Raw genomic sequence first — 17,630 nt, 5'->3', positions numbered from 1 at the left:
TACTGAAATGATCATATGGTTCTTATCCTCTTATTGATGTGATGTATCACATTGATAGATTTGAGAATATTGAATAACCCTTGCAACCCAGAAATAATCCCACTATATTGTGGTGAATGATTTTTTTAAATTGTTGTTGGGTTCTTTTTGCTAGTATTTTGTTGAGGATTTTTGCTTTTATGTTCATGAGGGATATTGGCCTGTACTCTTTTTGTGTGTGTGTGTGTGTGTGTGTGTGTGTGTGTGTGTGTGTGTGGTATATTTGTCTGGCCTGAGTATCAGGGTTATACTGGCCTCATAGAATGAATTTGGAAGTTTACCTTCCTTTTCTTTTTCTTTTTCTTTATTTTTTTTTTTTAACGTTTTATTTATTTTTGAGACAGAGCATGAACGGGGGAGGGGCAGAGAGAGAGAGAGATACAGAATGGGAAGCAGGCTCCAGGCTCTGAGCCATCAGCCCAGAGCCCGACACGGGGCTCGAACTCACGGACCGCGAGATCGTGACCTGAGCCGAAGTCGGCCGCTCAACCGACTGAGCCACCCAGGCGCCCCTACCTTCCTTTTCTATTCTTTGTAATAGTTTAAGAAGAATAGGTATTAACTCTACAAATATTTGGTAGATTTTGCCTGTAAGGCCATCTGGTCCTGGACTTTTGTTTGTTGGGAGTTTTTTGATTACTGATTTAATTTCTTTTCTGGTAATAATAGGTCTGTTCAAATTTTCTTTTCTTCTTCATTTTTGGGAGATTATATGTTTCTAGGAATTTACCCATTTCTTTTAGGTTGTCCAATTTGTTGACATATAGGTTTTCATAATATTCTCTTATAATCCTTTGCCTTTCTGGAGTGTTGGTTGTTTAGCCTCTCTCATTTGTGCTTTTATTTATTTGGGTCCTTTCTCTTTTATTCTTGATAAGTCTGGCTAGAGGTTTATCAATTTTAATGTTTTGTTTTTTTTTTTTTTTCAAAAAACCAACTCCTGGTTTTATTGATCTATTCTTTTTTTAGTTTCTATATCACTTATTTCTCCTATAATCTTTATTATTTTTTTTCCTTCTGCTGGTTTTACGTTTTGTTTGTTCTTTTTCTAGCATGTATGGGTATGTTAGGCTGTTTGAGATTTTTTTTGCTTGTTGAAGTAGGCCTGTATTTCTATAAACTTCCCTCTTAGAACCACTTTTGCTGTATCCCAAAGCTTTTGAACAATTGTGTTTTTGTTTTCATTTGTTTTTATGTAGTTTAATTTTTTTTTCTTTTACTTTCTGCTTGACTCAATGGCAGTTCTAATATCAGGATCTAATCTAATGCTGGGAATCTCTTGACTAGGTTTCAAGTCCTGGAAATATTTCTCCATGGTTTTCAACCTCACCCTATTGTTTTTTAGTTTTGTTTTGGTTTTGGTTTTGGTTCTGCTCTCTGAATCATCCATCATTTTTAATGAAAAGCAGCACATGTTTACAGTTTACAAAATATAAATTATAAGAGTTTTATGGTTTCAAGTCTTATGTTCAGATCTTTAATCCATTTTAAGTTGATTTTGTGCATGGTATGAGGTAGTGGTCAAGTTTCGTTGTTTTGCATATGGCTGTTCAGTTTTCCCAATATCATTTATTAAAGGAAACTATCCTTTCCCCATTTATATTCTTGGCTCCTTTATCATAGATTAATTGACCATAAAAGTGTGGGTTTGTTTCTGGACTCAACACACAGAGAAGGCCATATGAAGATGAAACAGAGAGAATTTTAAGATGCTGACCTTGATTGAAGATTGAAATCACAGGCAAGGAATGCTACCAGCTAGTGTGTCACTGCTGGTAGTTTACTTTCTGCCCAATGATACTGATTGCAGTCTGCTGGCCTCCAGAACTATGAAAGAATAAATTTCTGTCGTTTTAAGCAACATTGTATGATAATTTGTAACAGAAGCCACTGAAAACTAATATAAATGGGTATTGATGTCTCAGTGTTGCTTTTTAAATGCATTTCACTGGTTATTAAATGAGATTAAGTATCTTTGCATAAGATTATTGATGTCCGGTTTTCTTCTATGAGTTTTTCAACTCCTGTCCTTTGTCTTTTCTTTTTTTCAGTTTACTTTCTTATCGATTCTAACTACTAACCCTGTCATTTGTCCCTGTTACTAAAGAGATATTCATAATCTGTACCTTGTCTTGCTACCTTATTCAATCTTCTGCATTCAGAAGATCTTTTTCACATTTTTTTAATTATGGAAATTTTTAAACATACCCAAAAGAAGAGGGAATAGTATGTAGTATAACACATTTTCCATATACCCATCACTCAGCTTCAATAGTATCAGTATTTTTTCCAGAAGTATTCGTATTTTTATGTACTTTTGTGTGTTATCTAAGCAATCTTTTTGTGTTGCTATTATTTCTGTAGCAATTTCTGTCATGATAAAATATTTTTTCTGATAACATTTCTTTATCATTTTATAAATGATATATTTATACAAATATTATATCATTATATATAAATGTTATATGTGAATATTATATATTTGTTATATATAAATGTTACCTTATGTGTAGCAATTTCTAATATACACAATTATGGCACCTATGTTAACCTGTACCTTCTTCCTAAACAACATGTACTTTTCTTATTCAGCCAGCACAAGCTACTGATGCAGATCTTGGGAATTTGCCAGTTGTCCCATCAACATCATACATGTCACCATATAGCTTGTTGAAAATCCCATGTGTCCTTCTAAGAAGGCTGATCAATCATACAGGAGATGTTAAAATATATGCCTGAGTCAACTGTACTGGCATTTTTGTTTTTACAAAGTAAGTCCTCTCATTTTTTCTCCTTATTTCTAGGGTGCCACCTGGGCTTGAAGGCATGAAAGAACAAGACATCTGCAACAAGATAATGGCTAAATTACTAGAAAATTATGATACCTTGTTTGAAGTAGAGTATACAGGAAATGATAACCAGAGATGTGAAAACATGGCTAGGATTATCATAGTAAAAGTAAGTAACTTTGGTATATAATCTTCAGTATTGCTTATATTTTGAATGGAAGACATTTTATATAGATCATTCTTTGTCATAAAAATGTCATGGGTATAACTTAGATTATTATTCCTGTGTTTATTGAATTTTGTTTATGAAAATAATCTCTGTGTCAAGTATTTAACTGATCTATATTCTTCTAAGATTGGAGAATAATTGTGAATTCATGTGTCCCTGCCGCTGTAAAGTCATCTCAAAATCACTTATGTAGGCCCAGTGCTCTGGTTGATTTTTATGGAAGCCTGGTGTTACAGCAGAGATATGTGCTTATAGCTGTGTTAGGAATGCTAGCTTACTGAGTAGATGGCAAATTCCTGAAGATAATGTTACTGTCTTTTTATTTCCCTTGTGTCTGGCACACTTTCAAGTTCACCTTCAGATTTTAAGTCCCACATATGTATCCCCTGGCAACTATCATCAGTAAAGGAAAGTATTTTTATAAGCTGTAAAGGAATCCTTAACAATACTATCTCCATCTTTTTATACATTGGCCGATAATTTATAACCTATCCTTTACACATTAGGGAAATGTAAGTAGGTCTCTAAAGAAAGTCCGACAATAAACCAAGCCAAATCCTCCAGGGGAGGGATCATATTTCTTTCTCACTTATATTGAGGCAAATCATGATGGAATGGATATGGGAGGTTCCCTTAGGAGATTTCCTGAGACTTATCACCTTTACAGACTGCATTATACTTGTTGATTTACATGGCAATGACTGATAAAACCCAAGACACTTGTTTTGGTCATTGAAGAGGTATTTTCATCCCTTCTTCCAGTTGAGAACATGACTTTGAAGAAGAAATAAAAGGTAATGAGTATCAAGTAGCACTCTACCAAAAAAGCAAAAGAAAACCAAAAACTAGGTTTTCTTATCCAGACTCCTTGTAAGGACTATAGTACATCTGAGAGGAATGCGTCTATCTGGAATCTTGCCAAACTGATAAAGAGAACTTTAAACTTTGAAAGAAGGGAACAATAATACATAGATAAAATGATGAGATACAATAATAATGTAAGTTGGAGGCAACACAGTAGCTGAGAAAATATGTCCGTGATTCACCAGAGAAAATACGGAAAGAAGATACACTGTCTTGCTACCAAAAAATTAAAATAAATTCTCTTTTAAATAGAAAAAAAATACATCCTAAATTTCTTCCTCTGTCTCCTAGAGTACTTTGCAAAGGTCTCTTTTTAAAGTATTAAAAAGTTATTGACTTTGCTACAGCTGTATCTCTGATTAACACTTTTTAGCACTTGTACTTTTTAACTAGAGCTTGTAAGATAATCAGATAAGCCTAAAATATAATAGAAAAATATGATCTCCTAGGCAAGACAAACTTGCTGATTATATATATATATATTCATTCACTGGAATATGCCAAGAAGAGGTTATATGCTGTGTAAGTAAAACAACACCTGTTTAAATATATAGAAGGAGTCCCTTTCTAGAACTCATTGAGCTACTAGATTTAAGTCTAGTGGAGAACTTAGTATGAGAGTACAAGATAATGAGACACACAAACTGGTAGTACTGTGGGAGTCAAATACAGGTATCTTAGGTAGATAAAGAATATGACTGCTACTCCCCTAATGCAAGTTTCAGATCTGGCCTAGAGGCAGATAAAGATCATATTTGAAAACTGCATTTCTATACCGTGGAAGCATCACTCTGCTAAAGCAAAATAGTTGGTGCATTCTTTACTGATCTTGCTTATAGTCTCATCTCAGATGGTAGCTTATGCTACAAGGGAATATGATGTTCTGAATCTAGTTACAGCCAGTAAGGACGAAATGTAAGTTGCAGAAATTATTTTAATGGAATATGCCAGTGCCATTTTAGGGTCCATAAAAATAAAGAACATGCTAGCTATAATCAGTTATCTAAACTTGGACATTGTTTAGGAAGCAGTTTTTTAATTCCTAAAATCATGGACATATTAGGTACAAACCAAAAGCATACTGGATTAGAAAGGAAATGGGAGGCTGACAATGAAATCATCAACGTACTAAACAATTGGAAAACTGGAAGGTAACTAAAAGAAACAAGTTCTTATTCTGGTCATTCTCATGAGCTCAGCTTTTAGAAGGATAGGTAGAAGAAGAGACCGGCACAAAAGTAGTAATAAGTATGCATGAATGACAGACACATAAAGTGAGCTGAGAATAAGCTTAGGCTCATGGAAACTACTAAGGTATAGAAATGGGCTTTTAAGGGGAAGAAGTACTAAATGTATCCACCGACATACCTCTGTGTACCCCATTGTGGGGAACAGAGTCATAAAAGATTGAATGAAGTTCACAATATCCTTGTGGGCTTTAGGGAGATTTGGGGCCAAGACAAATGTAAGTTTGGTTGCAATGGGACCAGGATGAAGGACTTTGAATTTGGACTGGTGTTAACTTAGGGCAGGTCTCTACATTTGTTTGTGTTGTTTTCAGCATTTTAATCATTGACTTAAATGAGTACATACTTAGCACATTTGCAAGTAAAATAAAGCTGGAAAAATAGCTCAGATATTGGATGGCTGGGTATGTAGACTAACAGAATGATGTGTGCGTGTCTGTGTGTGCATGTCTGTGTGTGTGTGTGTGCGTGTGTGTGTGTGTGTGTGTGTAGTACCATTTCCCTCTTCTTTCTTGCTTCAAACAAATGAGCATTTTATTTGGGCCTGCAGCAATGTGCTCAGGTCACATGGGCCTCTCCCACAGTTCCAAGGGTTCCGTGAATGAGTCACAATGGTTTTTACTACCATCCTCTTTAGCTTTAAGATTTAAGTTAGTTATGACTTAAAGGAAGATTGAGACAGTTCTGGCCAGGGAGATGTAAGGCAAAGTGTGTTGGGGGCAGAAGGCCTCTGGGAAAGATTGTCATCCTTGATTAAAAAGAATGATTGAAGGAGCACCTGGATGGCTCAGTTGGGTAAGGGTCCGACTTTAGGTCAGGGTTGACTTCAGCTCAGGTCATGATCTCCTGGTTCATGAGTAGAGCCCCTCATCAGGCTCTATGCTGACAGTGTGAAAGCCTGCTTGATATTCTTTCTCTTTCCCTCTCTCTCTGCTTCTTCCTCACTTGTACTTTCTCTCTCTCAAAAATAAATAAACTAAAGAAAAAAAGAATGGAGAGACCAGAGCTGTGGTTTTCCTCTGGGTATAGTAGCCCTGGTGGTTGTGATTGACTAGGAAAATGCCCAAGGGTACTCTCCAGGGGTGATGAAAATTTTCTGTATCTCATTAGGGATGTGGGTTATATGGGTGTAAGCATTTGTCAAAACTCATTCAACTGTACACTTAAGGTTTATCCATTTTAATTAATGTAAATTATTTTTTTAATTTTTAATTACAAAGAACAGAAGGTAGCAGGCCTTTGAGTAAGATGCCCATCTCTTTCATCCTGCTTTCAGATGTTATCATCTGAAGGTATGATGCTTGGAGCTGTTGCCATCATCTTTGCCCTTTGTATCACTGGCACACTGAAGTGAGCAGCCCAAGGAGGAAAGAGGCTAGATTCCTCATCCTTGCTGATGTGCTGAACCAGCCCCAAACATGCCTACCTCTGGACTTTGAGTTACATGAGGGAAATAAAGGTCCTTAAAATATAAACTACTTTTAGCAGAGCATTCTGTTTCTTGCACCAAACACATCATACCTGATACAATCGCTATAATTGGAAAGTGCTGTACTTAGGTTTGTAAAATGATTTGTACAAATATAGCCCAGAGGAGACCAAAATTAATAATCGTTAAATTTGAAAATCATCCACAGATGTTAATTTTTCAGCACAGTACAAAATATCAGTGTGATGTAATTGTTCCAAAATACCAAAGATTCATTCACTGAATGGACCAATAGTATGCAGAACAAAGAATGTAGGTCTCACTGCTCTTGGTGTAGGTCTGGCAGTATCTTCAGTATTCTATCTGATTCTGAGTACTACATTCTGACCCTCCTGACAATCACCACTATGACTCATTTACACTCATTAAGTACATATTCTCCTGAATAACCATCTTTTACTCTAGGTACCATACTGCTGATGACCTTGAAACCATCACTCAAGCCTGTCCTGTCAGAACAGCAGTAAAGCTGTATTTCCCACTATCTAGAAAATGCCATGCTGGTGCCTCACACCCAAAACTTTGTGTTTTATCCCCTCCAACCCTAGTTTCCCAGCCTCCAGCCTGCCAGACTAGAATCCTTAGTTTATCCTTAACTCCTCTAGTCTTTACCAGTCCCGTAGGGACTCAGATACTATCTTCTGTCTCTTGGAATGGGTGTCTCTTGTCTACCCATTACAATTGCTTTAGATAGGACCTTATCACAGGCACCCAGTTTCAAACTGTTATCCTGCTTCCAGGCTTACTCCCCTCCCAGCTCCTTCCTACCAGTGATAGAGTTGTGTGGCTAAAAAGCAAGCCTGATCAGGGGCGCGTGGGTGGCTCCATTGATTGAGCTTCTGACTCTTGATTTCAGCTCCCATTGTGATCCCAGGGTTGTGCGGTTAGGCTCTGCACTGAGCATGGAGCCTACTTACGATTCTCTTTCTCTCTTCCTCTGCCCCCTCCCCTGCTCATGTGCTCTCTCCCTAAAATAAAAAACTAAAATTTATAAAAGCCTGATCATACTATATTCCTGCCTTAAGTAAATAAACCTTTTGCTGTCATTGATCTGTCTCCCACTCTTTTGCTCACAATATGTCATTAAGATGCCTTTACTTGGAATTTCAAGCTGTCACACTGTCCCCAAATCAGATTTTCTCTTTTAAATATTTGAGTGAATATTAAATGGTTCTTGTCTGCTTCTTTTTTCCCTGACCTTTCTTCAGTCTCCTTTGAGGACTCTTCATTCTCAGTCAGAATTAAACATTATTATTTCCTAAGGTCATCCTTCAGTCTTTAATGCACAGCTGTGCTTGGCAAACCATACATAAATATCTAACTGCCTAGTGGTCACTAGGGCCTAGTGGTCACTTGCATGTCCCATGGATTGTCTGATCATCTTTTCTTGTCCTTGAAGATCTAATGCTCCACTTGTCTTAATGAATGGTTTCGTCCACCCACACAACTGCTCCAGGTTGATGTCCAGCAATCACTAAAACCTGTTAATTCTTCAGTATCTCCCTGCTCACTACTACTTCCTCATAGCCTCTCATCCAGGCAAGGGTATTCTACACTTGGCTCATTATCACAATCACCTGGCTACCCAAACCTAGAGTCAGAAACTCATACTGGGGCCTCAAAACCTGCATTCTAAAAGGCTTCGTTGGCAATTTTAATAATCAGCCAGATTTGCAGTCTGAGTGATCCTTGGGAGACTGTTACAACAGTCTTCTTGTTTTCCCTGAGTCTAGTCTGTCCTGTGACCCCATCTTCCCTCTTCTGCCTGAGCTACTTTTTTATCATGCAAATACAAACATGGTCAATCCTGTATCAGAATTCTTCAGTGGGTTTTCTTTACCCATCCCTATAGTATAAAATCTAAGTCTTAGCAAAACAAACAGGAGTTTTCATGATTTGAGCCCACCCTGCTTATTCACACTTCCTTCCCACCACTCCTTCCCATACATTTGATATACTAAGAAGTCTTTGACATGATTGTAGAAACAATGTCATTTCAGGTCTCATGTTTTCAAGCTATTGAGCTTAATGCCTGGCATTGAAAATTCCTTGCATTCAGTAGATGGACTCTATTCATTTTACTGAAAATAATGTCTCTGGTCACAATTTGTACATAATATGAAAGTAATATTAAGTTATTTTCAAAATAATTGAATAAAATTGAAAACATGATAGTTCACTGAGTACTTCATGACTGTCCTATCTTGAGAAAAGGTACTCTAGATACTTTTAAAAGTTTTTAACAGTTCTGGAAAGAGCACTCTGATATTAGAATAAGAGGGTGTGTATTTATAACCTGGCTACTCAGCAATATGACGGGGTAATTTATAGTATCTCTGCCATCTTAAATGGCAAAAAAAAAATCTATAGATTCTATTGTGAGATTCAAACCATTAATGCTTAGGAAAGTATTTTCAAAACCAGTTAAATAGGATATAAATGCAAAGTATTAAGTTGAAGGGGAGGGGTCAAGTGATACTGTAAAGAGTGTAATTGCTGAAGACCTTGGCTTACTTTGAAATGATCCAGTCAAGGATACTTCAGTAGATAGATTTATCAATAAGCTTAGGGCACAGAGTTAAAAACTCCAGTCTAGAATAAGATAGAATGGGTTAAAATTTCCAGTTTGTGTGACTTTGGGCAAATTATTCAGTCTTTCCTTCAACCTTAGTTTCCTCATCTATAAAATAGGACAACAGTCACTAATTTTGACTGGTTTTTCTTAGGATTAAATGAAATAAAAATAGCACGTTTTCAATAACTTTTAGCTTGAAAATAAATTGTTAGGTTTACATCACCTTTATATTTCCTTACTTCTCTTTACCCTAAAGAGAATCAAGCTTGATAATGGAAGGAAAACAGAGTCAAAAGCAAAAAAAATAAACTTGACAATCAGATGTGTTACTCATGACAAAAGAATTACTGCCTCTAGACATTTCTTGCTATTCACTATTTTAGGGTTTTTTTGTTTAATTATGGTAATATTAAGTATCCTCTTGTATCTGGAAAAGTAAGAATTGAATATGATTGTTCCTTCAATGGACAGAAAAGTGATTTTGGTATTTAATATGTGTAGTCAGGTATGTTTTTTGAAAATGAATTTTTTTAATGTTTATTTTTGAGAGAGAGAGAGAGAGAGAGAGAATCCCAAGCAGGCTCTGCACCATCAGCATAGAACCCAGTGTGGGGCTTGCATTCATAAACTGTGAGATCAAGACTTGAGCCAAAACCCAGAGTCAGATGCTCCACTGTCTGAGCCACCCAGGTGCCCTGAAAATGAATTATTTTTTAAAAGTAGTAGTTTATGGAAGAGTAGAGTTTTGAAGTGGCTCTGTGAAAAATGGGATTTCCATTAGTTGCTGGGAAGAGGACGTGAACAGGGAAGCAAGCAGAGAATCTTCCAGGCAGAAGGATATGCTTTAAGTCATGTATTCTTTGTGTAATGGTGAGCAGACGTTTCTGGCCAGGCCATAGGAAGTAGCACAAGAGCTACATAGTCGAGTGAACTAGTATGCAGTTTAACTGTGGAGTTAACACTCACAGGAATGGGAGAATAATGAGAGGTTTTAAGAACAAGATGGACTTATTTTAAGTTGCACTTTAGATTTTTCCTTTATCTCTTTGGTGCAAGCAGGAAGTTGGTGTCATTCTTCAGCGCAGCCTGTTTGTAATAAGCTCTCAGGGGAGTAGCTTAATATCTATTTCTACTCAACTGACTCTGGTCAGTGCCACAAAATTGATCATGGCTTGTACAACACATCCATCAACCACACTTGTAGACAAGCCTCTCCAGAGCCAAGGCAAAATGAGGAAAAAGGTTTATCTATAGGACAGTTCTTCAACTTCTCTCTCTCTCTCTCTCTCTCTCTCTCTCATTCTGGGAGTGAACTAAGGTCCCTATAAAGTTTTTCCAGATTCTGCAATGGTATGGGCATGTCCAATATAGCTACTTCAATCAAAGGAATTTTGGATAGACCTCTTAGGACTGTGACATTTGGAGAAAACTGTTGTCTGTTGGAGGTCTCAGAATATATATGTTGGCTCTTGGCATTTTCATCCACATTTTGCTGAATTTGGCAAGTCATGTTCACAGTTGGTTCTTTATAGTTATGGCCATTTCTTTCTTAAGGTGCAGCTTTCTTTTCTCTTTTTCACTGTTTTTGGTTTTGGTAGGTTTCAAGGAAGGAGCATAATAGAAATGCCTTTATTTTGCCAAACTGGAAGATCAAATCTGCATTTCTAAATAACTAGGTTAGGAGAAACTTATCTTTCAAGTAGACCTCGAACAGCTGTAGTTTAATATCTTTAGCTTCAGAGTAATTCTGTAGTCTGTCTTCATAGGAGGATCTAAATCCAAGACTTAAGAGTTTTTCCCTCATATTCAAGACTTATCTTAATCACCCACATATTTACATACACAAAATTTGGTGGCTTAAATATGGTTTAGGTAATGCACCATGTAATCTAAGCTGAATTTATTAAATCTAAATAATTACTGAGTGCCTGCTATGTGCAAAGCATTATTCTAGGCAATAGTAAGCAATAGACAAGTCTCTGCCTTTATGAAGCTCATATTCTAATGAAAATACAATAAATAAGGAAATAAATAAGAAATTAGTATGTCAGATGGTGATAGATTCTGTGGAACAAAAGGAAGGAGAGGGAGAACTAATACTGGTAAAGTAGAGGAATGGCATTTGCTCATTTAAATAGGGCGGTCAAAATGCTTCATTGACATTGGGACATTTGAACAGAAACTTGCAGGAAGGAGCAAGCCATGAAGACACTTGAGAGAACAGCTTTCCATACAGGAAGAAGAGGAGTACAGAGCCTTGAGGTGGGAGTATACCTATTTTGTCTGTTAAAGCAGAATTGATAAGGCTAGTATGGTTGAATGACACTGAGCTAGGGAGAAAGTTAAAGAAATGAGGTCAAAGAGGCATCAGGAGACCAGATCATGGATGCTCTTAAAGGTCATGGTAAGGACTTTGACTTTTACCCTGACAGTATTTTATTAGACAGTGGTGAACAAAAGAGTGCCCTGACATGACTTATATATTAAAAGGATTACTGGAACTACTAGGCAGAGAACAGACTATTGAAAGGAATAAACAGAAGAAGAGAGACCCATTGGGAGTTTATCACAATAGCCTGATTAAGAAATGCTGGTGGCTTGGGCCAGGGTAATGATAGTGAAAGTGGTGAGAAGAGCTGACAGGTGAGTTAGGATATGAAAGGATAACACAACAGGAGGTACTTGTGACCTTAGTTAGGCCAGAGAATATTTGAGATGGGAGCAAGCAGGCTAGAAGAGTGGTAAGCTGTGAACAGAGAATAGATGTTTATATCAGTAATTTTAGAGGTGGAGCAGTCTGGAGTGGCGACAAGATTTAGGTTGTATTCATGAGAATGAGTGACTGAAGTGGAGAAGAGAAAGTCATTGGAAAGGAGATGGTTAAAGATGATGAATAAACACACTGATGGTTTGTTCTTATTGGCCCTGAATTTACCCAAGAGGATGGCAGATACTGATGTAGTTGGGAAGGAGGCGAGCCTGGTCTGCCTAGTATATACATATTATTTGCATGCTTTGTGAATAAATTACATTTGTATGTGTTTAATAGGGCTAATGGGCCTCATATATAATACACAAAATAATGTGATTAATATGTTGTTAAATATCCATCTAGAGGTTCTGGATGAGTATCACTGTATTCCACATAAACATCTTCTGAGACTGTCTTTATTAGGCAGTGTCACTATTGCTCATTATACCTTGGGGAATTTCTTTTGAAATTGACTTCAGAACATATGTCATTCATGCGTTGTATTGGGCATTGTCATCATTGGACTGGGAAATCTTTGTACTTTAATGCTTCATTTGATAACAGGAAATAATCAGTAGTCCTTTTGAACCACAGCAGGTCACTAAGTTGGGGAGTTATGATTAAATATTAATTTTTGTGTTTAAAATTGAAATATGGCTATCAAATAATTATGCTGATTTTCCTGTGTGACTCATAAGCAAACTCTCAAAACAGCTAAAAACATGTTTTTAAGCAAAAGAAAAATATTAGAATAACCTTTCATAGTGATTAGTTTGACGGAAGTACTCACTTATCAATAATGTGGTATGACAAGTTTGATTACAAAGTTCAGTCTTGTTCCTGTAGAGTAAAAGTCACATAAATTGATAGATTACATAAACTTCTGAAATTATTTCCCACGTCTTTTTCATGCTCAAAAAATTGCATGTGTCTTTATTTTTCATTTAGGGCTACAGTTTAAGCAAATTAACTTCAAATGTTCACTTATTTTCTTAGTAAATGCCTACCTACCCTGTGCAAAACTCTAAGTGTTAGCCTCCTCAGAAAATAAGCAAGACCTGCCCCTGTCCCTAAAGGAACTTCTAGTCTATAACAAACTCATAGAATCAGTGCAGGAACAGAGGGACAAAAGGGAGATATTTATGTCAGATATTATACAAAATTTTCTATACATATTATCTCATGTACTTCTCACGGTAGCCCCATGAAGTAAATGAACTTAATTCTGCTTTGAATGTGAGGAAGTCTAAAGAGTAGATGATTCAGGATCAAGAGTAGTAAATGACAGAGTTGAGTTTTAAACTCAAAGTACTCATTATAGGCCAAATATGGAAATAACCAAAATCTTAGTTTAAGTTGGAATATCAATGCCATGAATATTTACACATTTATTCATTCAGTATGTGTTGTAGTAATTTGGTGTCAGGAAAGATTTCTGTTCTGATTCTAGTCCTTTATGCATTCACTACTCCTAACCTCTTCTATAGCCCCTCAAGAATACTCCAAACTGGGAAGCAGTGGAGTCATAATAGGAAATAAAAAATGTTTTGGTGTTTATGCTGTCTAATGCTTTGTAATTTGGCTGTTACCTTTATGTGTGGGTGAACTTACATAGTGAAAGTGACTAGTACTCAGCAAAATGTTATCATTTTGAGCACCTAGGAACTCAGAGGTAGCAATAACTTAAAGTTTATTTGCTGGTTTATTCAGGTAAGACCTTTCTTTGGACAGTGAGCTGTACCTTTTATATTGGTTCTGAATTTGAAGGCTAAAAAATATAGTAAATGATGTTTAAGAAACAAAGATAAAATTGCATAATAGAATGTTGTTTGCATGATTCAAATAGTCACTTTCCAGTAGCTGCAACTGATTAGGTTATCAATGAATGTAAAGCATTAAGTAATAAAAGTAGTATTAAAAGTTATTAAGTAATAAAAGTAGAATTACAAGTTACTGTTTAGTTTGGGGTAGTTCTGCGACTCTTTTAGATCATAGTCACGTGTTTATAATTCATATTGCTGTTAATTTCTTTTCCCCAGACATTTTGTAGAGTGTTCACATATAAACACTAGAAAGCTCAGGAATCATTGGAATAGATGAGATATGTCTGCCAGGTGTTAAATTCCTTCTTTCCTATTATGAAAAATATTTAACAGAAGACAGACTAAAGTGCTTTGCTTATGAAAACATTGTGCCCTAGAACCTTTAAATGACTTACAGTGAGATGACAATATTTGGGATCTGACATCTCAGAAGTTGCCTATTTTAAATCATTATATTGTGTGTATTTGGCAAGTAGAGACCCTCAGTTAATGGAAATTCACTTGCATATTTGCAGATTTTCAAAAGATTACTTGAATTTGCTTTAGTGCTAAATTTCTGCTCTTTTCTTCAGTTGAAGATAGAAATTATATTTCTGTGACTCACAAGTGCCTAGAAAGGAATATACCTCCAGGAGCAGCCCTTAACTAATGACTGAGGAACAGGAGGTTTATATTCCCAGCTCCTTTTACTCCTTGGTTGGAATCATTCTGTTGTGTGTGTTTTAAAGTGTTTCCCAGAGCTTTCCAAGTTGGAGTCTCAGAACTACTGCAGAAGCTCTACTAGCTTGGTAATGACACCTTTATTAGCTCTTTTCTTCCATCCGTTGTCACCCATTTCCCTGCTGAACCACTCAAATGAACTACTTGCCCTCAATCCTTGTTGTAGTGCCTACTCTCAATTGGGTAGGTGGGAGTCCAACCTAAGACGTCTCAAATTCTACTCGCTCAATGAAGCCCCCTCTCATCTCCAGGTGCAGTTAATCTCCATCTCCTCTATTGTCTAAGGGCACTTTCTCCTTCTTTTAGGACAAGTCTTGCATTTTGCATTGGGTGAGTTGCTTTCCTCCTCTTGTATTGCATTATAGGTTTTTCAAGGGTTAGAACAAGATCTCCTATTTACTTATCCTTCATTTTTTTCTCTAAAAATTGTAGAGTAACTCATACATTCTTGTGTCTCCCAAAGCACTTACTCTAGTTTCTTATATTTACTCAAAAATATCTATTGAATTGCACCATGTACACCTAAATAAAAGCTAACTCAAATTTATACTAGGAAAGTCATGTAACTATTCTTGGAATTAGTACTGGTTCACATTTCTAGAGTACACAATAACAGTTTGCTTAACAGAACTCTATCCAACTGATTTGCCAGTTTAATCAATTCTCTGCATTTGCTTTTAAAGCCTACTGACTGCTGTCCATGGAAACGCTGAAGGCTGGTGGCTAATAAGCTATTCTCTCATATACTTGTTCATTACTGGTTTTACTTTATGCTAATCAAAAGTTTTGTCTTTTCCCAAAACTATTCATGCCAGTTTATTCTTTATAGTACCTGTATAATTTAAACAAATGCAATGTTAACGCCATTATAACTATTTGTAGGAAAATGGTTTCAGAGTAATTAATACAAGCTTCTGTAAGAGATTCTGAAATCTTAGTGGATTAATATAATTCAAGGTTATTTCTCAGTCACTTCATAGTGCAGTGAGTTGAGCAGCCCTCCTCCATTTTTTCTAAACCCTCCTCCAAAATTGCTTCAGAAGGAAAAGAAGAGGTTTAGAATATGGGATAGGTTTCTGACTACACCTAGAAGTGGTTTAAAACACTTCTTAAATTCGATTGAGCAGATTCAGTCATATTGCTCCCAACCTGTAAGAGAGACTAGAAATGTAGTCTTCCTGGTGCCTAAGGAGAGGACACAGAGGAAATGAGGAGATGGTATGGTGTACACAAAGAATTATTTCTGTTACAAAAGGAAAGTTGAATACATTGGAAAGACTTGATAAAGATTAAGAGGTTTACATTTTTACTTTGTATAGGTGATACATGATGATTGTGGTTTATACAAGGAAAAAGGTATGGAATTCCAAGCTCTTGGACTATTCCCAAAAATATGCCCACATCAAAAGACTGGAAAACAAATGAACATTTCGGTGTTTTCAAGTGAAAAAAAAAGTATTATTTATATGTATCATTTTTAAAATTTTAATTTTTCTTTCCTTTTTTTTTTTTTTTTTTTTTGAGAGAAAGTGGACATACATCCAGATGGTGGGGAGGGGCAGAGAAAGAAAGAGAATCTTAAGCAGGCTTGACATGGGGCTTGATCCCATGACCCTGGGATCATGACCTGGCTGAAATCAAGAGTCAGATGCTCATGGGGTGCCTGGGTGACTCAGTAGGTTGAGTGGCCGACTTTGGCTCAGGTCATGATCTCACGGTTCATGGGTTTGGGCCCCACATCAGGCTCTGTGCTGACAGCTCAGAGCCTGGAGCCTGCTTCGGATTCTGTGTCTCCCTCTCTCTCTGCCCCTTTCCTGCTCCCATGCTCTCTTTCTCTCAAAAATAAATAAACATTAAAAAAAAAAGTCAGATGCTCAGCCAACTGAGCTACCCAGGGGTCTCTATGTATCATTTTTAAATCGTCCTGTTGTAATTTACTTTCAGGATTACCTAACTTTCAACATTTCCTTATCCGATCAATAGGAAGGATTCTTCCAGAATTCTTTTTTACAGTTAATAGCAGTCCTTTGGAGACAGACTGCTTAGTTTCAAATTCCAGCTCTGCCACTTATTAGGTGTGTGACTATGGACAAGCTACTTTTACATTCAATACATCAATTTCTATATTATAAGGAATTTAGATAGGGGCACTGAGGTGGATCAGTTGGTTAGGCATCTGACTCGATTTTGGCCCAGGTCATGATCTCAAGGTTTGTGAGATCAAGCCCCACATCAGACTCTGTGCTGACAGCACGGAGTCTGCTTGGGATTCTCTCTCTGCTCCTCCCCAACTCATGCATGTGCTCTTTCTCTCTGTAAAAATAAATATATATTTTTTAATTTAGATAGCAAAAGTATATATCTCATAGGGTTATGAGAGGTTATTGTGAAGATAACATAAATAAATATATAATCACTTAGAAAAATGCCATGCCTATAGTAAGTACTATGTAAGTGATAACCAGTATTCTATTTTGATTATCATCATCATTATTGCAAGATTTTATTACACATTTTTCTACTGAGTGACGACACTATAAGTGACACCGTAGTAAATATTTGCATAACTTAAAGTACTTTGGTTGCAAACAATAAAAAAGGAAATGTGGCTAAAATAAGACTAAAAAACAAAGGAAAAGTAAAGTACTTGTTTGGAAGTACATGGGGTATTTCACAGAACACAAAGCAAAAGCTGAGCACATAAGCAAGAAGGCAGTATAGGAGGCCCAGCCCTGGTTCACCCACAAAAACAATGACCTGACAACCACTAATGGATGAAAGTAGCTCTGGGAAAGCTTCAGAGTACAATGAAGAAGACCTAGCAACTAAATGGAGCTCAAAAACCAAGAATGGCCACATAGATAAGTGTAGACAAAAGCATTTTACCTGCATCAGATTATTCTACAGGCCAAAGCACATTTTTTACCAACAAGGATCCTCTTGGCTTTGATTTCCCTCTGTGGATGTAAAAAAGAACAAAAGGACCCCAGCAGCCCTCACTGTCACTATGAACAACCACAGTCTTGAGGACCCCTATAGTCTCTGCTGTTGCTTACAACAGCTGAGTGAAGACACCAACATATGAAAATAAATAACATGGAAA

At 36.6% G+C, this 17,630-nt stretch overlaps 1 protein-coding gene across 2 annotated transcripts in view; it reads left to right on the top strand.

Annotated features, from left to right (window-relative positions):
* The window catches only part of FAM13A (family with sequence similarity 13 member A), a 330,318-nt gene that overhangs the window by 121,166 nt on the left and 191,522 nt on the right, over positions 1-17,630 (top strand). For both annotated transcript variants that reach the window (XM_049630875.1, XM_049630874.1), the window contains exon 5: positions 2,844-2,997. In XM_049630875.1, coding sequence (XP_049486832.1) covers positions 2,844-2,997 — 154 coding nt within the window. The remainder of the gene's footprint in view (positions 1-2,843; positions 2,998-17,630) is intronic.

The sequence above is a fragment of the Panthera uncia genome, chromosome B1 (assembly GCF_023721935.1).
Source record: "Panthera uncia isolate 11264 chromosome B1, Puncia_PCG_1.0, whole genome shotgun sequence".
NCBI classification, from domain to species: Eukaryota; Metazoa; Chordata; class Mammalia; order Carnivora; family Felidae; genus Panthera; species Panthera uncia.
This window is presented reverse-complemented; position numbering and strand designations above follow the sequence as displayed.